The 25,476-nt window shown below is 37.3% G+C and overlaps 3 protein-coding genes across 4 annotated transcripts; 2 read left to right on the top strand and 1 right to left on the bottom strand.

Moving 5' to 3' along the window:
• Positions 1 to 10,236: 10,236 nt before the first annotated feature.
• On the top strand, positions 10,237 to 14,695 carry LOC137742672 (protein SUPPRESSOR OF K(+) TRANSPORT GROWTH DEFECT 1). Its single transcript, XM_068482598.2, has 8 exons — positions 10,237 to 11,190; positions 11,866 to 11,971; positions 12,535 to 12,733; positions 12,931 to 12,999; positions 13,092 to 13,166; positions 13,326 to 13,424; positions 13,572 to 13,727; positions 14,302 to 14,695. Exons 1-8 carry the CDS (start codon positions 10,719 to 10,721, stop codon positions 14,425 to 14,427), a joined length of 1,302 nt encoding a protein of 433 aa, XP_068338699.1. The 5' UTR covers positions 10,237 to 10,718; the 3' UTR covers positions 14,428 to 14,695.
• Positions 14,696 to 17,007: 2,312 nt separating this feature from the next.
• On the top strand, positions 17,008 to 20,363 carry LOC137743015 (subtilisin-like serine-protease S). Its single transcript, XM_088680265.1, has 10 exons — positions 17,008 to 17,084; positions 17,115 to 17,278; positions 17,417 to 17,569; positions 17,651 to 17,762; positions 17,839 to 18,379; positions 18,495 to 18,589; positions 18,887 to 19,126; positions 19,252 to 19,366; positions 19,525 to 19,729; positions 19,822 to 20,363. The coding sequence occupies exons 1-10, from the start codon at positions 17,008 to 17,010 to the stop codon at positions 20,361 to 20,363; spliced, it is 2,244 nt and encodes a 747-aa protein (XP_088536391.1).
• Positions 17,337 to 25,232, bottom strand: LOC137743697 (Tetratricopeptide repeat (TPR)-like superfamily protein). 2 transcript variants are annotated; one of them, XM_088680133.1, is made up of 2 exons: positions 18,408 to 25,232; positions 17,337 to 18,314 (listed from the first exon to the last, which is right to left on the bottom strand). In XM_088680133.1, the coding sequence occupies exon 1, from the start codon at positions 25,072 to 25,074 to the stop codon at positions 22,414 to 22,416; it is 2,661 nt and encodes an 886-aa protein (XP_088536259.1). In that variant the 5' UTR covers positions 25,075 to 25,232; the 3' UTR covers positions 17,337 to 18,314; positions 18,408 to 22,413. The 2 variants fall into 2 exon arrangements, with proteins under 2 accessions (XP_088536259.1, XP_068339731.1); XM_068483630.2 differs by having other exon boundaries at positions 17,337 to 19,711; positions 20,514 to 25,232.
• Positions 25,233 to 25,476: the final 244 nt, after the last annotated feature.

The raw sequence follows: 25,476 nt of genomic DNA, 5'->3' as shown, positions 1-25,476 counted from the left end.
TGCCTTTCGAGACAAAGTGTTGACTTTTATTGACTGTCGTGTCGTGTCACGTAAGGTTCATTTTCTTGGCGTATCCTCGTAGTACTCGTTGCTACAGACGCGTGGGCTCAAAAGGATTGTGATTTGGAGTTATAACGAATAGGTTATTAACGTTTAAAATTGGGGGCATTTTAGTAAATTAATTGAGTTCAAGAAAACTCTAGATGTTTGAAGGAAAATCTCGAAAGCCACGTGTGTGACCCAGATTAAAAGGTAAGAGTGTTGGGCGGTGGAGATGAAATATAAAGGAGAGAAAGGATGGGGAACCGGACCAATGAGAAAGAAGAGAAAGAGAGTGACCAATGGGAAGAGAGAAAAAGGAGGGAAATGAGGGAAGGAGAGGAGGAGGGGGAAATCGGGTTCTCCTTGACCCGCACCATCCAACCCGTTTTCTTCATATTTTCCGGTGGTTTTCCATCGGATTTCTAGCAAATTGGACCAAAACATCAAGCCCAATCATCATCCTACTACTTCCCCTTCCATTTCCACCCACAATTAGGAAGAAATTGGTGGTATTTTTTTGGGAAAACAAACGATGGTCCGTGTGAGTGAATGGCAGCGATTCGTAAATCGTGAAGTTAACTAAGCAAAATTACCACCACCAATAAGCTCCCCTCAACCCCAAGAACAAAGCCCAAGCAATGTTTGAGGCGTTGGAGTGAGTTTGGAGGTCGAATCAAAACACCCAAACCTAGGGTTCTCGCGGGTTTTTAGAAATAGTTAAATTTTCTGGCAAGTCAGGGCGGCCAACCGCCACCTGCGGCGACGCGTGGGCTGAGACGTCGCCTGGCCTTCCTAGGTTAAATTTGAATATTCTAATTCCATTGGTGAAGTTTGATTGACGAATTTCTGTCATTTGAACGTAGTTCCATGAAAGTCCGATGCTTGATTATTATAGCAATCGACGATCCGACCATTAGATTGTCACCAAACTTTGATACATTATAATACGTAATATTTAAGGATATTAGAAACTTACAGATCGAGAATCCAACGTACGGATCTTCCCAATTAGGACATGTAAGTTATATGTTATATTGATAAGAATTCTAAGACATGAGTTGATAATTGTTCTAGGTGCCTATCGTTCGTGACACCTTGATGTTGTGCTAGGCAGTTGTAGTGCGGACTCCAGGTGAGTGGGTTTTTGGTTTTCTATATATATATATATATACACACACACACACACGTATGTATACCTTACGTTTTTCCCAGAAATTGTTTTAAATGAAATGTGATTGAAATGCCATGTCATACTTGTGTTATATTTTAGTATATGCATTGGTGTAGTCATGTATAATGTTGCATGATGTTGCGGAGCCCAGGTAAGCTACAGGTGAGTACATTATGATGTTAGTGGTTGTGATGTATATGGTTATGTCTGGATGCATTTGGTACTCATTATCCTACATCCCAGTGTTAGTGCTCCGCTCGAGGTCAGGGCCAGCTTTCATGTGATTGTTCACCTCTCGCACTGTACGCTCACCTTGGATCCAAGGCAGGTGCCAGCCTATCGTATAGACCACATTAGGTGATTCCGACTCGTAAGTGACTTGCGATACTTCGCACAGCCTTCACGTGATCGTAGCACTTGAGCGTATTTATTTACACCTAGCCTGTCGTACATACCATATTAGGTGGTTCCGACTCGTGTGCAGGTTTAGAGTCGTACATGTCACGTTAGGTAACTCCAGCTGGCATATCATTTTATATTGATTTATTTCACTTGGCTTACTTATTTTATTGCTGAGATACTTGACATGGCATATACTTGGTTTTCACTACTCTCGAGCATGATATCTATATACATATGTATTACTATTTTCTGGGAAATTATATGGGTTTTTCGGCGAGGGGTTATAATATTTTCAAAAGGTTTTTATTAAAAACTTTATTTTCAAGCCCACTCACCCTTGTTTTTGCGCCCTTCCAGGTTTTAGCTGTTGGATGTTCGTATCGACGAAGATTTTGTGGCGAATCTCAGTATAGATTGTTGGAGTTTGAGATCCTCTTGTCCCACATTGGTCAATAGTATTTTTTTACAAGCCTTTATATAGGCTTATTTCCTTTTCTTAGTAATTAGAACTTGGACCATTTGGAAATGGATTGAAGGCTTGAGCCTTATGGTTGTGTGGATTAGGCTTGAATATAATATAGCCTAAATACAATTAATATTAATTAATCAAGACAAGGGCCTTGGCCCTTGGGGCCTTGGAATTTAAAATTAATCAGATTCATTAATTTTAATTTTTGGATTAAGTTTTTTAATTAATTTATTAATTAAAAAACGTTTTGATTAAAAGACACAGCAATTAGAAAGAGTTGTACTTTTTGATTAAAAGACACAGCTATTAGAAAGAGTTGTGTACTTTCAAATACACTGAACAGGTATTTGAAAGGGTGTGAAACAACCTATATATTTGCAATCACAGTATCCAAGTGAGAATCATCTTTTCTCCCTCCTTATCTTCCGTACAAAATTTCCAGAGAGTAAACACACAAAGCCATTCGCTAGAGTTCTATAATCCAGTGCAGGTTGTAGAATTTGGTAGTTGTATCTTGGTCGAGCAGACGTTGTAGAACCACAAGCACAAGAGTGAGACGAAAATACTGTTCGAATGACATAGCTTTTACGCTAGCCTCTACCTTCTGTGATCAAGTTAATATCATTGTATTTTTATATTAGTTTATGTATTTATTGTATAATTTCATTCTGCACATCAAGTATATTTAGTAAATAAAATATTAGAATTTCAAGTTCTGTTTATTTCTGTTATTTTTGTTTATTTCTGAATTGTTCTCCAACATAGATGGCTACCTTTGAGAGTATGATCCTTACCCACACTATTGTACTTTATTTATGCTTTGATGTTGCATGTGAAACGGGCTCGTTCCCGCTCGCACTACATTCTGGTACTTAGGCACTTTTAGGTTTAAATTTATTCACATTGTCCACATCATTATACTTTATGGCTTCGTCACCTTCCAGGTGTTGGCCAGCACAGCTCGATTCAGAGTTCTAATGGACATTCTGGGTCGGGATGTGTTAAGGCATCTTGATTCTCTTTTTTCTTTCATAAATATCTATTTCTCTATTTGATTGGAAAATAGGCCAATGTTTTCCTTACCCACTTATTGTTCATAGAATAACTCAAGTATTTAGAGTCGTACTTTCTATGACTTTTTGTAAATGAACAGATCAAGCTCCACTCTCAACCTAGTTAGTCTTCAATCTACCAATTACTTTAATGTTATGTTTTCTAATTTGTATTTGTTCAGCCTTTCAAAATTAATGTCTGATTTCTACCATTTTTATTATTGTTCTATTGTTTTAAGCTACATATGAAGTGTTGTACATGTTAGGTAGAATTAAGAAGTGAATTAGGTGCTCTTGAGAATGCAGGGGATAATTCAATGGGTGTTAACTTGATTTTTAGATTGATTGTTTAACTATAACATAAAATCTCAATATTTACATTTACAATATTAGAATGCACTGATCTAAATAAGAGACTATTAAACCACTGAAAAAAAAATCTCTCTAACTGGTATAAAACCATATACTTTTCCACAAAAAAAGACTAGGTAACCATACTTTATCCTTATTTTTTATAGTATAAACTGTATAAATTAATTGTATGCATTTTAATATGTCATATTTTTCCTTGCCTAGGTTGCTTTCTTGACAATCAAAAATAATGAAGTGAATGATTGATTTTTTATTTTTTTATGTAGACACAAAAGTTCTACGATTGTTTGTGTTTGGATTCTGTCGATTAAATCTTTTGTCTATTAAAATCTTCTAACATTTTTAATGTAAATAATATTATATTAATCGTCTATGACATAATTTTTCTTACAGTTTCTAATTCCACAGCAACACGTAGGTACCCATTTCTAGTTCAATCCAAAGCGCAAATGTGTGAAAAGAAAAAATAAGAAAAATTAATTTCCTCTTACTTCTTCTACATTAGACCACTTTTGGGTTAAAAAATCTAAAATTTTTAACTTTTAACCCAAAACAGTTTTTCTCCTCTAAAGCTAAATTTTGGATAATGCTAGGGAGACTAAATTTGTAAACAAAATTTTAGAAACTAAATAACATGGAAGTTGATGATTGGTTTATTACTAAACGTTGAAAAACATGTTCATTCATATTGGTGACACATCATTTAGTTTGTAAATTTTGTCTTCAAATTTAGTCTCTCTGTCATTACCCTTAAATTTTGAGCCTAAGATTATGAATTTAGAATAATTTTTTCTTAAAGTAACTTTCAAAAAAAAAAAAAAAAAAAACAAATACATAGACTATCCTAATTTAATTTTAAGAACATTTTAGCCTAAACTTATTTAGATTTCAATAAATATTGAAAAATTACTAAACCAACACCATAAAACTTGTGCATGAAAGAATTTTTTTTAAAATTATTTAGTTGGATTTAAATTTGGACCGTTAGATCTTTATTTTTACTATTGGATTTATTATATTTTTAGTTGATAGATTCAATGACTTTATAAATATAAAACTAAAAAAAAGTACACATATATAATAGGCCAGCTCACTAATTCAGGTGAAATCCTAGGCTAAATTTGCCCCAAAAATGAGTTTTGGGTTAAAACTCATATTTGGCCCAAGGGTTAGAACAAGTTGGGGTTGATTTAGAACCTAAAATTTGAGTTTTACTTCAATGATTAAAGTAGGTCTTACTACGTGAATCATTTTAATATAGAGAAAGGACTTTTATTGTAAATGGTTAATGAAATTGACTTCTCACTTTAATTTCTAAGTCGATCATTGCCACACAATTAATGTGATCATTTTGTTAGGATTTTTGTAAATTATTATGGTAGTATGCTCATGTAACACACATATAGTATAGGGCCCACAAATTCATATGGAGAACAATTTTATTTGAACCGTTTATACTATAATTACCTTGTTCTCTTGAAAGTATTTTTAAGTGTTTTTATACCTACTTTTGTAGGTGATAAAAATCCAATCAAGAAATTTCAAAAGTGGGATAAAAATACATGCAAGAGAACAAAGTAATTATAGTATAAATGACTCAAACAAGGTCGTTCTCCACATGAATTGATATGAATAATTTGTATTAAGCTAATCCCTAATTAACTATTTAAAAATAAATTTGAGAAAAAACATTAAGATTTAAATTTAAAAGAAAAATAAGAAACAAAACAGTTTTAAATTAAAGAAAACATATCAAGAAAATAAAACTTAATAAAACAAGGGAATTGTTATTAGCACTCCAAAAATCTCATTCTACACTTCAAACTTTCTACATTAGGAAAGAAAAATACACTTGTGAAGAGTGTAGAGTGAGATTTTTGGAGTGCTAATAACACTTTCCTAAAACAAAGAGAATTGTTATTGTCACTCCAAAAATCTCATTTTACATTCCAAACTTTCTATAATTCGAAAGAAAAATATACTTTTAAGAAGTGTAGAATGAGATTGTTAGAATGCTAATAATAGTTACCAAAACAAATTTTAAGACAATTATTTATGGGACATACTAGGATTCAGCTGTCGCCATTAACAATACCATATAATTTTGTCAATTACTAGTGAATTTCCACATACATGCTTTGAAGGTTAAGTGATGTTCAAGCGGGAGTGTTTTTGCTAATGCATATGTTCAAGCGAAAAAGTATATCTAGCATGCAATTTGTATATGATGTTCAGATCAAACAAAAACATGCAAAAACTCATTAAGCTTTGTGAAAAACTCCTTGAAAAATCTTGCAACCTTTAAGAGTGTGATGCTCGCCTTTAGTGAAATTACATTTATTAATCACAAGAAACCCTCCTAATTTTAGGATGACGTTCCAACAAAACTTGTATCAAATTACTTGTATAATTACCCTAATGGTGGACAGTCATAAAGTCAATTAGATAGTTTAAACACATTTATTAATAATTCAAAGCAAGAAAGCATCAATTCATAAGAAAATTAATAAGAATCACATATTCATACTAAAGCTCGTAACTTGGTCCTAACAAAAGAAATAAATTACACACAATTACAATAAAAAGAAAAATATTATTAAAGAAGTAAAGATAGAAAACACTCTTGAAACAAATTGTCAAAGCTCTCTAAACCGAGTTCAAGTCCCCCAACAACGTTCTGGCCCTCTAGGGCTCCTAAATCACATATAAATAGACTTAGAAATTTGAATCCTACCTAATTTAGGTCTCCCAACAAATACAAAAAACCAAATAAAATAATAAAACTAGGAAACTTAATCATATTCAAATCGGGTAATTTGGGCAACAAATAAATCTCCTCATTTTATGACGACATCATCATCAAATCTTGCCCAAAAGGTAGCGTTAGAAAGAACTGGATGTCCCCAACAACTTTGTACAAGGAATTTTACTCTAAAAACACTGTTTGGACAGTCAAAATTTCCAAAATAATGACCAAAACATACTAAGAATATGGTAAAATATATAATATAAAATCGTCTCATCAGCGAGCGAGGGTTCATTGGTGGTTTCTCACACCCACTTCTGTTAATGTAGGAAATTTATTTCTTGTTAGTAGCAAAGTATCCATTCTACTCAAGATGAGAATATTCTTACCATTACTGCACTTGTATCTATGAGCTAATACTGCATGCATTTATAATAAGGGTTCATCCCACAATGTGCACCCTTTTTCTTGGTTTAAATTAGTTCTAGAATTTGATTTTAATTTAGTCGCACTTTTTACACATCATTTGCATATTTTGACTTCATTACCTTTTAGGTGTTGGTCAACATGTTTCGATTTCAGTATCCACTTGGATATCCAGATTGAAGTGTATCACTTGACAAAAAAAAAAAATGTGCATACATTCATAGCTAGCAACCGAAACTCATTAAGAATTTTGGTTACTTTCTGCTAAACGTTGGTTTAGCAACTAGCACCACCATTACTACAATGTTGTTGTTCATTGTGGGGTATTTTATAGATTTGGAGAAGAGTTAACTAGCTAAGTCAATCAAGGCGTTGCGTGGTGAAATCAATATTATAATAATGAGCGTATAATTACTAGGGATATATTTGCTAGCCACGAGTCTGATGTCTCTTTGCTAAACTTTTGACATCTGTAGTATGACTTAACTGAGAGACAACTTTGTTAACTTTTTTATTTGTCATTTAAAAATTTAAAAGAAAAAATTGAAATACTTGAGTGTATTCCTACTCTGGTGTCAATCTCCCTTTAAATACAAAATAAAAAAGTTAATAGAGTTATCTTTTAGTTAGGTTATAAGACTGATGTTGAAAACTTAACAGACACAATGGAGACAATAAATGGGGGGACTACAGACTTATGGCCATTTTTGATAGGTTTGTCAGGTATTTTAAGTTAATACATAAAATTCTCTCTTGTTTTGGTGAGAGCTTTTCTCTCTCTGTGAGAGAGTTTCTCTCCGGCGTGTGAGAGTTTTCTTCAGTTTTCAAGCTTGCTTCTTCAATTTTTTCTCACTTTTGCTGTCGCTGATCCTAGCTGTGGCTTGGGTTGTTGGCAGCCCCAGTCCTTCCTTCTCCTTTTTCCTTCGGTCTATCTCCTATGTCCTTTCTGGATAGCTTGTATTTCCAAATTGGATCCTTGTTTAGATTTATCCAATTTTCTGGTTTCAACTCCCGTTCTTAGTCATGTTCTCGATACCCAGTTCAAATGTGAAATTTGAAGGAAAAATTTTGTCCTAGCTAAGAACATGTAAGAACATTTGAATACATAGGCATACTAATAACACTTTAAAGTAGGCATGCATTCAAAAACAATTCATAAAACCCATGACTTTCAAAGCCTAGTACATGGTGAACCATAAGATTCTTTAACAATATTAAAGAGAATAAGAATTTAGAGATTCTTTACCCTTGAAGCTCATCCTTGATTACACAAGGGATTCACCCAAGTGGAGGGCCTTCAAGTCACCTCCTTGCTCCTTGGATCTTCCTTGTGATTTCCTCCCTTTTAGTGCTCCTTTTCTTCTTTGAGGATTTGAGGATTTGTTCTCCAAAAAACACCAAAGGTTTGGTGTCTCTAAGTCTCCACACCAAAGATGTAGTGTGAAGATGAAATGGATGACTTAAGGAAGAAGAAGATTGCTAGATGTTCCTCCCCTAAGTGGCCGGCCTCTATGTAGAAAATGAGAGAATATGTTTCACCCAAATTCAATTAGAAAACCCCTAATTAGAAACAAAGCTATAAAGATGACTTTATACTTCATCTCTTAGGTTAGTGGCAAACTTGCAATTAAGCAAAAGTTCCCACTACCCTTGATATGGCCGGCCTCCATTTGTTATTGGGCTTAATTGCCCATTTTGTTTTCGTTGTCATACAACTTAAACATAATGGGCCTTGTGGACCAAAACGTTTTTGTGCCCTGAAGCCCAAAACTAACTTAAACGCCCAATACGAACGTTTCGTATAATTAATTAACTATTTAATTAATCTTGACCATTCTTCAATTAAACCATTTAATTGCTTATCCATTTCATATAATTTCTTCACTTATATCCTTACTCGGTGTACGATCCATTAGGTTCCAATTAGCGAGGTAGTGTGTGATGTTACTCTTAACGATCGATTGTGAATTGAAACCACATTTCAATTCTCCCTTAAAATTAGTGTTTGCTAATCTTTAGGGCTTCCGCAAACCATGGGTGACACCTAGCAGCATGTCATGGTTACCCAAGCTAAGTAGAAGTGGTTGGAGAACCTATCCAGTTACAACTACAATGCAATACAGTCCTTCTCTAATACAATACTCTTAATCACATTGTTTAAGTGATAGTTTGTTTCATGTCTACTATCCAATGTGATATTTCTCTATATGATTCTATTGAATAAGATTTGGAACAAACTTCCTTAGTCATATTCATATGCTTTGGCCAAAGACTCTCGAATCATATCTTAGAGTATTCTCCTTCCACCATGGAAGGTTAGAGATCCCTTGTTGTGCATTCATATGCCTACATGACTAGATATCTTGACCCCAACAATGCCGTGGACACTCCAATGGAATGCTGTTGACATAATCAAAGATCAAGGACCTAACCATTAGACATCAATGATGCCTCAGGTCAAAGGACTACTTTGCATATTGCAACTATTGAGTTCTCACATGACATGTATGTTCGAACTCTCGTTTGATCGTTGTTCAGTGTACTCGATTACTCTTTCGAGCACCTATGTGTTTGCCTTAGTGTCCAACACCAAATGACTTGAGACTAGTTCATACTCACGCTTGAGTCGACATAACACATACTAACCTTAGCGGATTGTCAATGCCCAATTGGCAATCCTATGGCTAGGAACGTTTTAGGAATGAACATAAGAGAAAGGTCCCGTTAATTTAACTAACTTAAATCACTTGTCTCTTAGATCAAATACATTCCTTGGATTCCCTTATTGCTTAAACACAAGATACTATAAATAGTGATTAACAATAAGCTTTGCCCTCTATTAAACATATAAAAGTTTAACACAATAAGTATTCCAAAAAGCTATTACATCAAATGAGTGGCTTTGTGGGCATACTTCCAACAAAATTTCCTCTGGTGAAGTTTCAATTATGCAAAGGAAGGTGTGTAGAACTTCGGTTCAGGTCTTCGTACCGCCATTTTCCGCTGCAACTGTTACGATGGACTATTCTCCTCGATGACTGAGCTTCGATCTGGAAGCTCTTTGGGTGACAATGCTACGACTGGAAGTGTGAAGTTTATTTGGATGACTCGAATTGTGCGCAAATTGGGGCAATTTTGGCAACCTTGGGGATGGATGACTGATTTCCATGGGGTTCCAGCGGTCGCTGTGTATGGATTCCAGTTGGGGATTTTTTTTTCTTTTCTGGCTTGTTGTGTTAGGGTTTGTTTGGGTCTTTGGAGGAGGGATTTGTGTATATTTTAGTTCTATGATGAAAGTTATATTAACAAAAAAAAAAAGTATATAAAGACTGACTTGAATAAATGATGCTTGAAACAAATGACATCTTTGTAATGACAAACACACAACAATTCTTTCTGTTTATCAGTAAGAGAAACTCGAAAAGTGAAGAGTCGACTCTCAAGCACTCACACTAATTCTAGTTTACAACATGTTATAAGCACGCAAATCTCTTTGGATAAATTTTCAACCATATCTAAATTATAAAAGCATATACGGTGTACCGTCTTATGTTCCACTTACACAAAAATGGTTCCTCCTAGTTTGGGTCATTTCTTGCTTGGTTTGTAAAGTTGTAGTTTTCGTCTAATTTGGGCTTTCGGCCCTCTCAGCTGAAAATTCCGGTAAGAAAGAAGGAACCGTGAACCTTCCCTTGAATTGAATCCTTGAGATCGAATAACATTCAAAATTCCAAACGCGTCCTCGTGATAAAAGCAAATTTACACCGAAGGACAACCCTCCCCTCTCCTCCCCTCCCCTCCCCTCCCTCGTCCTCTCTATCGAGATCAAAGCTCTTCGATTTTTTTTAACAGGTCTTAACAATAAAGAGAACAAAATCTAGGGCTTCCACACCTAAAAATTACCCTCCGATCCTCGATTATTTTCACCCCCATCGATATGAAATTATTCAAACTCTTCAAACTCTAGGGCTTTTTCCCCTTTTCGATTCCGGAGCTCCGAATTCTGTATGCGTGATCGGTCAGGCGAGTTCAAAAGAGATGTATAGCAATTTCAAGGAGCAAGCGATTGAGTACGTGAAGCAAGCCGTGCAGGAAGATAATGCGGGAAATTACGCAAAGGCGTTCCCTTTGTACATGAACGCCTTGGAGTACTTCAAGACCCACTTGAAGTACGAGAAGAACCCTAAGATCAAGGAGGCAATAACCCAGAAGTTCACCGAGTACTTGCGCCGTGCCGAGGAGATTCGGGCGGTGTTGGATGACGGCGGCCCAGGGCCGGCGTCGAACGGGGATGCGGCGGTGGCCACCAAGCCCAAGACCAAGCCCAAAGACGGGGAAGGCGGTGACGGTGAGGATCCTGAGCAGGCGAAGCTCCGGGCGGGGCTGAATTCGGCGATTATAAGGGAAAAGCCCAATGTGCAATGGAATGATGTTGCTGGTTTGGAGAGTGCCAAGCAGGCCTTGCAAGAGGCGGTTATATTGCCGGTCAAATTCCCGCAGTTCTTTACCGGTAATAGTTTGCTTCAATATTTGATATATTGACTTTAGCTAGAAAGTTTAGATTTTTTATTTAGTAATTGTAATGGGTAGTTGTTAAACTTGGGTAAATATTGGATTTTACGGTTTCAAGGCAGAGTGTGACTAAAGCAATATGGGTTGAATTGGTCTTTACTTCAAAGCGTTGCTGGTGCTGAATTGTTGCCTCGAGTAATGTTGGGGTATTAGGCATTATTTTTTGATATGGGGGAATTCGTCTTATGTAGTTTATATGCCTCTAATTTCATGTTTGTGAAAGCTAAGTGATAGGAATTTTCGAATCATAAAGGTGCACATAGGTTTTTGGTCCGTGTTCATCTGGGTGAATTGCTTGGCTCAAAAGATTTCGTTTTTGTTGTAGTGTTAGGAAAATAGAAAGGTTGAAGTTGTTAATAGACTACAGATGGGTTTGCAATTTTATCATCCAGCATGGAGTAATTGATACTTCTAAAGCAAAAGTTCATCTGTTATCAATCTTGATCGCACTACCTTATTGTTACTATATATTTTTCATAGTATCATTTTCATGGTTTATTTGGAAGCACCATTTTTGGTCTTTATCATCCATCATTTTTTATCCATTACAAAGTGAAGTTTTACTTTTGATTCATCTATAAAAGCTAATGTATACCCACTTACATAATTTTAGGCAAGAGACGGCCGTGGAGGGCATTTCTATTGTATGGGCCTCCTGGAACTGGAAAGTCTTACTTGGCCAAGGCTGTTGCAACTGAGGCAGACTCGACATTTTTCAGGTAATATATCCATCATTTGTGTGATGACTTATTTTAACTAACTGAAAGTTGGTTGATGCTCTATAATAGAAAGTATGTGATCATACAAAGTTGAGTTGGCTCACAGGGGGAGATGGTACAATGAGTACCCTCACATCTTCTTGCTGTTTATAAGCAAGAAATTTAACCCGAGCTAATACGAAAAGAGATTATATTTTGATTAAAATGATGACCTTGTAAAATGTGACGGCAAACCCACCAAGGTCTCATTGTCTACCTGAGCGGCTTTGAGGTCTTCTCCCAATGCATTTATTTTGAGACCTGTGTTTAACTTAATTACCCCCGGTGTTTATAGTTGAGTAAAGAAAAACTTTTACCACTTTATGCAACAAATCCTCTTAGTATACTTTACTAGATATATTGTGCATGTGCTTATGCTTTCCTTAGTTTCATTTTATTTCTAGACGTCTCTTCCTGATCATTTGTAATTTTATTTATTTAATTTTATTATTTTTTATGATCTTAGGCCAGAAAGTTTCAAAAGGTCTAGTTTTTAATCTTTAATGTCCCGTTTCTTTTGCTAGTATTTCGTCTTCAGACCTTGTTTCAAAGTGGATGGGTGAGAGTGAAAAGCTAGTTTCAAACCTTTTCCAAATGGCTCGTGATAGTGCACCATCCATTATATTCATCGATGAGATAGATTCCTTATGTGGGACTCGTGGAGAAGGCAATGAGAGTGAAGCGTCTAGACGAATTAAGACGGAACTTCTTGTGCAGATGCAGGTATGTGTTTGTTTTGTGGGAATTAGTGGAGTAAATTCTTAAGGTGCCTTCATTATTCTTTTTAGGTCCTTAAACTTCTAGTTTTGTATAATTATTCCTACTAGTATTTGCTATTTGGAGTCTCTTTTTTACTTTTGTTTATTTTTGGTTTGAAGTCATTCATGTTGTCAGTTGATCTTATCTGTGATGTATATTAGGGTGTGGGACACAATGATCAGAAAGTTCTTGTTCTCGCAGCAACAAATACTCCATATGCACTAGATCAGGTATGGAGATATATGTGAATTTTTTCTTCTATGGTTTCTTCCCTAATTAATGGAGGCATTATATGAAGGTGGCTAACTGGTAGAAATTACAGGCTATTCGGCGACGTTTCGACAAGCGTATATACATCCCCCTCCCAGATTTAAAGGCTCGACAGCATATGTTCAAAGTACTGGACATTTTCCTTTAGTTTTGTATCCATTTTCTTTTGCTTAAACAGGGGCAGTAAAAAAAAAAAAATTATTGGTTGCAATAATTGAAATGGTTCTTATACATTTACTAATCTTTTGTGCTCTCCTTTTTTTGTGTGCGTGGATGTTCTGAACAGGTGCATCTAGGAGATACTCCTCACAACTTAACAGAAAGTGATTTTGAAAGCTTAGCTCGCAAAACTGATGGCTTTTCTGGTTCTGATATTGCTGTTTGTGTAAGCACAAGTCATTCATATTTCTGTGTGCATCTCTGTCTTTGCATTACCTACCTTTTTATTAGGGTTCCTTGCATTAAAGGGTTAAATGAGAATAGCTCACAACATCACCTGTTTTGTTTGGTTTGTTCTTTTTAAAACTGGCAGGTTAAAGACGTTCTCTTTGAACCTGTTCGTAAAACGCAAGATGCCATGTTCTTTTTCAAGGATCCTAAGGATATGTGGATACCATGTGGACCAAAGCAACCAGGTGCTGTCCAAATCACCATGCAGGATCTGGCAGCAAAAGGACTCGCTTCACTGGTATTTGTACATGTTTGAATGCTGGAGTTGATAAACTTGCATACCTGTTTTGGCACAATATTTTTGTATTTGCTGACTTGTCGGCTTCTGGACATTACATATGTCAGGGCTATTGTACATACCAGATTAGGAAGTAACGAGTAATTTTTTATTGGGTTTTTCATCTACAAGCCTTTCATAAGGTGCTAAGCTTACACATTAGACGAACACTTTAAACACAATACCTTAGAAAAACGCCCTTCTTACTTTGCCTAAGAATTTTGCAACGAAGAATAGTAAATGAATGATTAATTTAGTTCTTGAAGTGTTTTTCTATTTATATATATTTTTATTTAATATTTTTTACTATTATCGATTCGAGAGGTAGATTTCACTTGGAATGGAAGCATCCATAAAATGACTGCTAAATTTTCGTTGTTTTAAGAAATTGCTAATTTATGTATCATGCATTCAAATGAGAAAGGAATTCCATTAATGGTCTGATGAACAATTTTGAAGTTTTTCCTTTCAAAAATTATGTTCAGCGTTGAAAGCTCTCCAACGTAATTCTTGTTGCTTATTAAATGCCTTGCAGATCCTTCCGCCTCCTATCACAAAAACAGATTTCGATAAGGTTCTTGCTAGACAGAGGCCTACAGTGAGCAAAAGTGACCTTGAAGTCCATGAGAGATTCACAAGAGAGTTCGGAGAGGAAGGGTGATGAATTCTCTGCACTTATATATCACATTAATCCACACTTGTCGTCAGTCGCCATGATTTGTATTTTATTTTACAAAGTGCTGGATGTAATGAATTACATACTCTGAATGAGTTTCTTCAATGAGGAAGGTGACTTGACTTCCCTTTTCTGTACTGAGATGGAAACCGCTGGTGTTTTACATCTTGAATCGCTTGTTTTCAAATTGTGTAAAGGACAGTTGAAAAAGTATTGCTTCAGAATGTTGATACATCAATAATTTTCGTTGCCCCGTTGGTCATTTCGGTTAATTTTTTCAATGTTGAAAACTAATTTTCTCGTATGTTTCCAGGTGTTTCGTGTCTTTCAGGTATCTTCGGACAATTACTGATTCCTGTCATATTGTATCTAGCGAGCAGTTGTCATTGTAATGAGTTCGTTCCTGTCAACTAGACATGTTTTTAGTATCTTGTGAATGCTTTAACTTGAAAACTTGGGGCATCGGTTTAAGTTGAAGTCGAGTTAGTTGCTTCACCGGCATTCCTCTGATCCCCCGGTTTCTTGGTTAATCTCGTGTGCTTGTAATGGTATGTCTGTTTCAGGAGCCGGGGCGCCTTCGGAGGAATTGGATCCAGAGTCCGGCCGAGTTCCATGACCTGGGATTCAATTCAACCCTTCACCACCCTCAATTTTTTTAGTTTTCATTTCCCCCAACATCCTTTTCCCTTTTTCCAAATCCTTACAATGTGAAGTCCGTGCCACTCTCTCTTACTGTTCGATTTATTTCATTAGGGTATCTTTTTTCCACTATTTCTTTATGTTTGAACATGTAGGAAGTTGGTTATGGTGCTTAGGATTGGATTGGATACCAGATACAAGTCAAATTTTGTCAAGATGAAGGTGGGAGATGGATTATCATGATGGAGATTTATCCCTTGCAAAAATTCATTATAAGGAAGGAAAATAATCCCATTTTAAGAGCATCTTCAAAGGAATTGGCAAAAATATTCTTTAAAAGTGTCATTTGCTAACTCATTTGACACTTTTATTAGTTAATGTTACTTTCAAAATTTGTCACTCCAACTCACTGTTCAATCAACTCTTCAAATTTACGAATAAAATATACTACGGGACCTAATTTGCTAACTTGAAGAAGTAGCAACTGACCTTGTATATTTAAAAGGTTAGTTGATAGTTATTTAATTTGCTAATTGAGTTGCTACCGATGTTAGAGATGCATTTTTCCTACGTGGCATAACAAATCTAACTTTGCTATCTAACAACTACCTTTGTTCGGGATGCGTTTTTTGTACGTGGCATAACAAATCTAACCTTAATATCTAATTGCTACCTCCCTTAGAGATAATCTAACACTGTATAACTGTTCCATGTTCTACTTCTAACTAGGACAAATTTTGAAAATTGCATTGATTTTTTACTTCAGCAATTTTGAATTTGGTGAATTATTTAATCCTAATTAGAAAATACTGTACTTGTGTCTTTATATTTGGTTGAAATAGTCTTGGAGTCTAATGTGTGTATTGTGAGGAAGCTACATTTGGAAATGTTTGATCCTTTGTATGTTTTACATGAAACTATAGTGTACGTCCACTACCAGGACTCAAAATTCTGGCACGTTTGAGATTGTGCTTGTAAGGCCTAAACGCGCTTTCTAACAATTTAAAAGCGTATTTGATTGTATTTGGGTAAAAAATGTTGAAGGACTTATGGATTATACAGGTATTTTTTGGATAAGCTACTTTTTGACAATTAAAAGTTTATGTGATTGGCTTTTGGAAAAAGTGCTTATGGGTTGTAGAAGTGTGTTTCGAAAGCTACTTTTTTAACAATTAGAAGTGTTTAATTGCGTTTGGTAAAAACGACTTCAAGTTTATCCAAAAAACAAAAACGCTACAAGTGTTTGTGGGTTATAAAAGTGTGTTTTTGTAAAAGCATCTCCCATATGCTTGTTCAAAAAGCATTTGAAGAAGCACCTGAATTTGTAATAAAACTTTCTTATTATACCTCTCACTATTGTCCAACCATGGTTCTTCTGGTCATGTTTGAACATTTCTCCAGTACACCAACAAAAGCCGGCTCTAATTATAAATATAATTCGGAACGTTTATGTGCAAACTTTATTGAAATTCCATGAAAAGTCGGCATGGCCAATTCACACTTTCTTCCGGACTATATAATGAACTTGCAACCTTCAACAAATCTTCAGAGTTTCGTGGCTTCCAACATTTTACCATCATGCTCTCTTCTTACATCTTGAAACTAACTACTCTTCTCACTCTTGTCCTGTTCATTTCTTTGGCCCATGGAGCCACTGCTAACAAAAAGGTAGCGAATTTCAAACTTAAGGCGTCGGGTTTATTTTATAGTGTACGCATGCAAGTGTTCACGAAAAAAGCCCTTGGCGTTAGCTCAAGTGGCATCGGAGATTTGGAGTAATGAGTTAGGACTAGAATAGGTTTGAGTTCAGTTTCTTCCTATGTAACCGAAAAAACAAAAGTAGTAACGAGGCAATCATTTTGTACACGTATGATCTGCATTTTGAATGTCTTTTTCCTCCTCATATTGCAGCATTATATAGTTTACATGGGGCATCATTCGCACCCGAACTCCGAGTCCGTCGTCAGAGCCAACCATGAGATTCTTGCTTCAGTCACTGGAAGGTACGATGTTAACTGAATTCAATTTCTCAGTTTCATAAAATGCCAATGCAGATTGTACAGTAAGATTGATTTGTATATTTTTCGGATAATTCTCGGCGCTGATGGAGCACGAGAAGCAACACTTCACCATTACAGTAAAAGTTTCCAGGGCTTCTCAGCCAGGCTTACACCACAGCAAGCTCAACAGCTTTCAGGTAGCATTCCGTCTTCTCGAAACTCAATATATCAAGAACAATTGAAAGAATATTAATCTGAGAAAATAGCAAATAAAATAACGGTACTTGATTATATGCAAGAACTTCGTTAGATTGATTTCTGTTCATGTACTACAGAAAACGATGCGGTTATCTCTGTGTTTGAGAGCAGAATAAACCGACTGCGCACGACACATTCCTGGGATTTTCTAGGCATAGACTCCATTCCCCAGCACAATCAAATGCCAATGGATTCAAAATCCAATGTTATTGTTGGTGTGATTGACTCTGGTACGACTTCAATTTCTCATTTCGTATCTGGCTCTTCGGCTTGTACTGTTTTGTGATCAGTTCATTACTTTTGTTTCACAGGAGTTTGGCCGGAGTCAGAGAGCTTCAGTGATGCAGGATTAGGGCCTGTGCCAGAGAAATTCAAGGGAGAGTGTGTTACCGGTCAGAACTTTACATCTGCCAACTGCAACAGGTAACCAACATGCCTTCGCCGCTAAAGAATTCCAATTCCACAAGTCCAACTTTCTAAATTGGCATTCTGTTTGCAGGAAAATCATAGGCTCCCGCTTCTATTTTGAAGGATTCGAAGCAGAGATTGGGCCTCTTGAGTCCAATGCACCTCTTCCCTTCTTCCGATCAGCTCGAGATAGTGATGGCCATGGCACTCACACTGCCTCAACAATAGCTGGATCTAAGGTACCTAATGCCAGCTTCTTTGGGATGGCCAGAGGCACTGCCAGAGGCGGTGCACCTAGCACCAGACTCGCTATCTACAAGGCTTGTTGGTTTGGCTTCTGTAGTGATGCAGATGTTCTTGCTGCTATGGATGATGCAATTTATGATGGTGTCGATATTCTCTCCCTTTCCCTCGGCCCTGATCCTCCGCAGCCAACTTATTTTGAAAACGCACTCTCCATTGGGGCTTTCCATGCATTCCAGAAAGGAGTACTTGTTTCTGCATCAGCCGGAAACTCTGGTTTTCCAAGTACCGCATGCAATGTTGCTCCCTGGATTCTCACAGTTGCTGCAAGCACATTGGATAGAGAATTTCATTCAAACGTATATCTGGGAAACTCAAGAATTTTAAAGGTAAACTTAGCATCCGGATTCTACTAACCTTTTAACGACGCAAAGGGTGTGTGAACACACACAACAACCCGAAAATCACTTAACGTTGATGGTCATAAGAACTCTGTGATTTCAGGGTTCCTCATTAAACCCACTGAAAATGGAAAGATCATATGGTTTGATAGCTGCAAGTGCTGCAGCTGCCTCGGGAGTCGCAACAAAGAATGCAAGGTAGTTTTTCTCTTCAAATATTTGATGCTAATATTACAAGTATTAGTGCATCATCTAGTTTTCTAACAAGCTATACCTCTTTTATCTAATAATACGACTTAACAAAAGAAGTTAAGGTCTTAGAACCACTAATGCTTTTCAATCTTCGAACTTTTCAAGTTGTACAGTTAGTCAGTTATGCTAAATACCGATATTGGCACCCGAGATTTCTTTGCTATTGATGTTCAGGCAGATGAAAAACCTGTGAACTGTCATTATTTGCTCACCGTTCGATACGTTCTGTTTGTTTCCTAACAGCTTTTGCAAGGAAAATACTCTAAATGCTACCTTAATTAAGGGGAAGATCGTGGTATGCACATTTGAGACCTTCACCGATAACCGAAAGAGCAAAAGCGTTGTTGTGAAAGAAGGTGGTGGTGTGGGAATGATTCTTGTCGATCCATTTCTCAAAGACGTCGGCTTTCAGTTTGTCATCCCAGGCACTCTAATTGGTCAAGAAGAAGCACAGGAGCTTCAAGCATACATGACGACTGAAAAGTGAGTTCTTCAAGCTTTGTGCTCAAAAGTCTGTTGATCGAAGAAACAATAAGTTATATATAAAAGAAAATAACTGAAACTTATAGATAACTCGATTAGAAAATTTTACAGTATTGTTATTATAGGAATCCAGTTGCTAGAATCTCCCCGACGATAACAGTTCTAAACACTAAACCTGCACCGGAAATGGCAGTGTTCTCATCCATGGGGCCAAATATCATAACCCCAGACATCATCAAGGTAAGTTCTATGATACATTATAATTTAAAAATAGTAAAAAAATTCAAGACTGATGCTGGAGTGTGCGTAAAAGGGCATCACCGGTGCCATATCATGGGTTAAAGTAAATGAACAAGTGACTTCAAACATATAATCAACCGTGCAAATTCCTATTGCAGCCAGATATTACAGGACCCGGAGTGAATGTATTAGCAGCATGGTCTCCGGTGGCAACTGCTGCCACTGCTGATAGGTCTGTCCATTATAACATAATTTCCGGCACCTCGATGTCTTGCCCACATGTATCTGCACTTGCAGCAATATTAAAATCATACCACCCTTCCTGGAGCCCAGCAGCCATAAAGTCTGCAATAATGACCACAGGTTACGCAGTTAAAATATGTTTTCATTGTCAAAGTAGCCTAACAAATTTTAATTTCTGGGTACTGAAGTATTGATTTTCTTTGTTGTCACAGCAACTGTCATAGATAACAACAGAAGCGTCATTGGAAGAGATCCAAATGGAACCCCTACCACTCCCTTCGACTATGGATCTGGACACATTAACCCAGCTGCAGCAATCAATCCTGGACTAGTATATGATTTTGATTCCCATGACGTTATCAATTTTCTCTGCAGCACAGGGGCTACCCCATTGCAACTGAAAAACCTCACAGGAAGTCTAGTTTACTGCCCGAAGACTCCTACCCCCTCCTACAATTTTAACTACCCTTCGATCGGTGTGTCAAAATTGAGTGGAAGACTTTCTGTTCAGCGGACTGTTACTTATTATGGCAGCAGCTCAACGGTCTTTGCTGCAAATGTGGATTGCCCAGCAGGGGTAAACGTTACAGTTACACCATGTGAACTCAAGTTTACAAGGACTGGGGAAAAGATGTCGTTCACGGTAGATTTCACTCCCTTCAAGAATAGTAATGGAAGCTTTGTGTTTGGAGCTTTGTCGTGGAGTAACGGAATTCAAAACGTCAGGAGTCCTATTGGTCTCAATGTGATTTAATTGTAGGAGCAAGAGTTCCAGTCATAGCTGAAACTTGTGAGTGTGTCCCATCCAACGCTAAGAGGAGAAATGTACTTGTGTAATACATCAAATTCCAATTGTTACTCCCTCTAATGTGCATTTCTGTGGTTATGGATACGGAGTACATACCTTCATATATCCACAGTAGGCATGCACAACTTACAGTAATCTCGCCTTCTTTTCTTAACTGGTACTCTGAATTTGCAAAGCCAACACTGCAAGACTACGAATGTTAAGCATCTCATTAGCTTCATATTTAATAATGCGAGAAAGCTCACTGATTATTGGTATTTTCGTCTTCAGTTTTGATAATTGAAGGTTTCGTCTAATGATACATTCACAAGAAATTCATACCTGATGATTAATTCAACAATAATAAGAATGCAAGATCCAAGACCTAACAATGTATGCTCGGCTATCATAACATTCCGGGCCATGAAATTTCTGTCGAAATAATTATGCAAGTGCAGCTTAGATATGAATGACGAAAAACTGTTCATTAATTGAATAGAGGGAGTTCTTTTTTTTTTTTTTTTTTTTCACTTTCACAAAGAAATACACTGCTGGGGAAGAGGCTGTGCGAAGGTACAACATTATTCCCTAGATAACCAACAAAGTATCTCAATTTATCAACTCCAACGTGAGAATGCCACCTAGGTTGGGGAAACAAAGTTCGAACTTCGAATAAAAAGTTGGGCTATATACAAGAGTCCAAAATTGATCAATACCGTGACATACCTCTTGAATGAGAAAGTCTTGTATAGAGTGGGCATATGCGACAGGCCTACCCAAGAATCAGTCCTCTCAAACAGGAGGAGTGTGGCAATGAAAGTTTCCTGGCTTGATGGACTACCCAACCAATACCACAAGCAAAGATAAACTATTGCCAACGAATGCACGTTGTCTATAAGTTTTTCTCTTCTGAAAAGAAACATGACCTTTCTTTTGGACAAGAAAATAACTTTATTAAATCAGAAGCTTCTGTTAACAAAAGTGGACAAGGAGCTCACATCAGTAACAGGTAAGGTAACAAAGTTGAACCCCCAAATTAACCAAAAAAAGGAAAACGAAAGGAAAAACGAGCTTTAACAAAAACTACAACACACTACAAGTATCATAATTGTAATCATCAACGAGATCTCCCCAGTGAACTCTCCAGCAACCAAAGCTCCAAAGTAACAACCAAAATTTGATTTTTGTCCTAAAGTTCCTCCACTCCACACCTTCACTTTGCTCAAATATCCGCCTTCCATCTGAATTACTACTAACACCATGCACTGCAGGAAACCATTTCTTTCTTACCCCTACCTATGTTTCTCAGGGAGCAAAGAAACAGAACTCCTTGAGACGACCCAATTTACATTGTCAACCCCATACAATCTCCCCCACATAGTTGTAAACATATGATCCACACTCCTTTCCCCCTCTTTGTTGCACAAAATGCATCAGTGAGGTGAAACACACACAAAAGGCAATCTCCTGGATCACATCATGTATTAAACCTCCAGTGAGCCGGTCCAAGCCAAAACTTTTACTTTCGGTGGAACTCTTGCTTTCAAATCTGCCCAAGAGGTTGGATGGAGTCCTGGATTAGCAAGCTTTGCTTTGATTTGAGAATCTAATATACGACTTACATTAGAACTCCCTTGAAGTATCAATCTTCCATTTCTTGCATCAATATACACACACATTCTGATACCAGTAACATTGCAGAGATCTCCTCCATCTGAATTCCATTCAGATTTCTTAACCCGAAATCCGAACTATATGAAATGATATAGCACTCAACCGTCACCTTGGTAAATTAAACTTTGGTGTTAGCAGCTGCATGGATCCATCCTTTTGCTAGTTGTGTTCCTTAAATGCTCATTTCCTAATTTAAATGAAACTCTCATGCACCATATATGTTCTTACCCTGATGAAAATGTATGTAGCATAAGGATGGATCCATGCAGCTGCTTTGCTTAAATGTATTTTCCATGACTTGGGAAACTATTCAAAACTTAAACCCATTTCCCCAGTGGGATGTTCACCAATAGTCTCCACAAGAGCATAAACCACCCTTAAAGTGGTGGAACCGATTTGAATCCCTGACGATAATTTCTCTCTCTTCAATCACTGAAATCAACTTAATAACATTGTGACAGTCACCACAAACTCTAAGATTTTTCAGAATTTGGAGGGTGAACCCTGGATGTGTGGCAATCAATCCAAAAGCAATGGCCAATCTCTCACTGTGTTGAGAAAGAAAGGCTGCTTTGTGTTCCTCTTCAACATCATGAAGCACATAATCCGTGTCCGGCTGATAACCCATGTCAGTTAATCGGTTATTTAAGTCATCAAGCTTTGAATATATAAGGTCTGACATGGGATGTGAATTGTCACCAGCCAAGAATGAGTACGTCTTGTTATTCACCTCAATCCAGCTGTACCCGGGTTGCTTTTTCACTTTTCTCTCATCCATGAGTTTCCTAACTTTAGCTCTCTCTTGCCAGTTTCCAGCTGCGGCATAGATATTGGACAGCATAACATATGCAGCAGAATCATGTGGCTGAAGTGAAATGAGCTTTTCTGCAGCGAGTTTTCCCATCTCTATATTGCGGTGAACACGGCAACCACCTAAGAGAGCTCGCCACACATTTGCACCTGCATCAAATGGCATTCCATTTATGATATCCATGGCCTTTTCAAGATTTCCTGCTCGGCTGTATAGATCAACCATACAAGAATAGTGCTCCATTGTTGGATCAATATGGTAATCTTGGACCATAATATTGAAGTATTTTTCACCTTCATCTACTAAGCCTGCATGAGTACAGGCAGAAATCACAATAATGAATGTTATACCGTCCATTTCCAAATTTTGTCTTCGCATATCCTCAAATACTTCAAGAACCTTCTTCCCGTTACCATGTTGAGCATATCCAGAGATAATTGAGTTCCATGAAACTAAGTCTCGCTCTCCTTGCCTCTTGAAAACTTCATTTGCACTCTCAATATTCCCCTTCTTTGCATACATGGTGACAAGAGCGCTACTTAGGCATAAAGTATTATCCAACCTTAATTTGATTGAGCATGCATGAAACTGTTTGCCCTGCTCTACTGCAGATGTAGGCGCAGCACAAGCATTGATGACACTTGACAAGGTAAACATATTAGGTCTGACCCCCTCCCTTGTCAACTGGAGGTAAGTTTTAACAGCTCCCTCGGTATCTCCTATCTGAGCATATCCCGAAAGCATTGCTGACCATGCCACAATGTCCTTCCCTTCAATTATTTGAAACACTTTTTCAGCTTCATGAACATTTCCCATCTTAACATAAGCATCTATGAGTGAAGTTCCTACTGAAGGTGACTTCTCGTAATTGGTTTTAATGACTTGTGCATGTACTTGGAATATAAAAAAAGAAGGGTAGACCATAAGGATGGCAGAATAAGTGAAATCGTTTGGTCTAACACCTTCTCGACTCATTTGACAGAATAACTTCAATGCTCTCTCTTTTCCACCATTCTGCAAGTACCCAGTGATCAATGTAGTCCAAGTTACCACACTTTGAACACCTTGCATCATAGAGAAAATTTTATAAGCATCATCCATTTCACCACACTTACTGTATGCTACCATAAGTGCTGTTTGAATATTGCGGTCAAATGCCAACCCAGTCTTTACAACCCGGCACTGAAGCTGTCTAGCAAATACCAATTCTTTAAAGTTAGCACATAACTTAATAACAGTAACAAATATTGCTTCTGTGAACTTAAAGCCCGCAAGCCTCATCTGATTAAACATTTCAAATGCTTCCAAATCGAACCCATTCATCACATAACCTGCAATCAAACTATTCCAAGTAACTGCATCCCTACGTTCCATACCATGAAAAACAGCTCTAGAATCCCTAACAATCCCTGATTTTAGATACATATTAATCAAAGAATTACACACGGACATAATTGATTCAAAACCATTCTTTATCACCATGGTATGAACCTGTCTTCCCTTCTCAACCATACCTTCATCTGCCAAAACTCCAAGAACAGTCGCAAATGTATACGGGTTAGGCTTAATTCCTTCCAATTGCATCTCCGAAAACAATTCCAATGCCCGGTCATTCAATCCATTTCTTGAATAACCGGCAACTAACGAGGTCCATGACACTACATTTCTATCCCCCATCTCATCAAAGACTCTCCTCCCATCACCAACACCTTCAGTTTTCATATACATATCAACAAGTGAGGTCCCAACACTAACGTCCTCCACAATCCCAGATTTTACACATTGACAATGCAGTAGCTTACCGACAACTTGATCAGATAAACATCCACAAACCTTAAGAACAGAAGACAGAATCGACCCATTAGCCCGTAAACCAGACCGCCAAAGACCCACAAACAGGTTAAGCGCTTCATGGTTACGGTCATTCCGAAAGTACTCGAAAAGCACGTGACTGGATTCTAAAACGTCTCTTTGCGGAGTTTTGTCGAACAGTTGGTGTGCATTGCTGGATTCCGAGACCAAGCTCCCCGTTTTCGGAGTGAAGGGCATGGCGTGAGGGCGGCCGAGATGATTGGTATGATAGGCAAAGTGGTATTGCTTGGGAGCTAGTTTCGTGTAGGACTGTGTGAGGGTCCTCAAGGCAGGCTTTAGGGTCATGCTCTCCCTCAGTCTCTTGCATTTGCTTCCACGCATGGAGGTGATGAGAATTACAGAGAAACAAAAACCGCGCGCCGAGTGATGATTTTTAAGTTTAACTATGGGCCTATGGGCCTTACTTCAATGGGTCTATAGGATAGATACAAAGTTCGTCATAGATTTGGATGAGGAACTTTCAAATTCTAAGGAATTCAGGCATAATGATAAAGCGATGCATCACAAAGAATTAAAAAAGCACTACATGATCATTACAAAAATACTTGATAGAGAAATTTGCGAATGACTGCCCATAATGAGTTATTTATAAATCAAAAGGTGAATGCTTATTGAATAATTGCTTGATCTCCAACCGAAGGGTCTAGAAGGCCGAAAATACCTGAAAACGATCTCCAACCGATGGCCAGGCCAGAGGGCTCATGGGTTCCACTGGACAAAAAA

Source organism: Pyrus communis, chromosome 11, assembly GCF_041283825.1.
Source record: "Pyrus communis isolate YQ-2024b chromosome 11, ASM4128382v1, whole genome shotgun sequence".
NCBI lineage: Eukaryota > Viridiplantae > Streptophyta > Magnoliopsida > Rosales > Rosaceae > Pyrus > Pyrus communis.
This window is presented reverse-complemented; position numbering and strand designations above follow the sequence as displayed.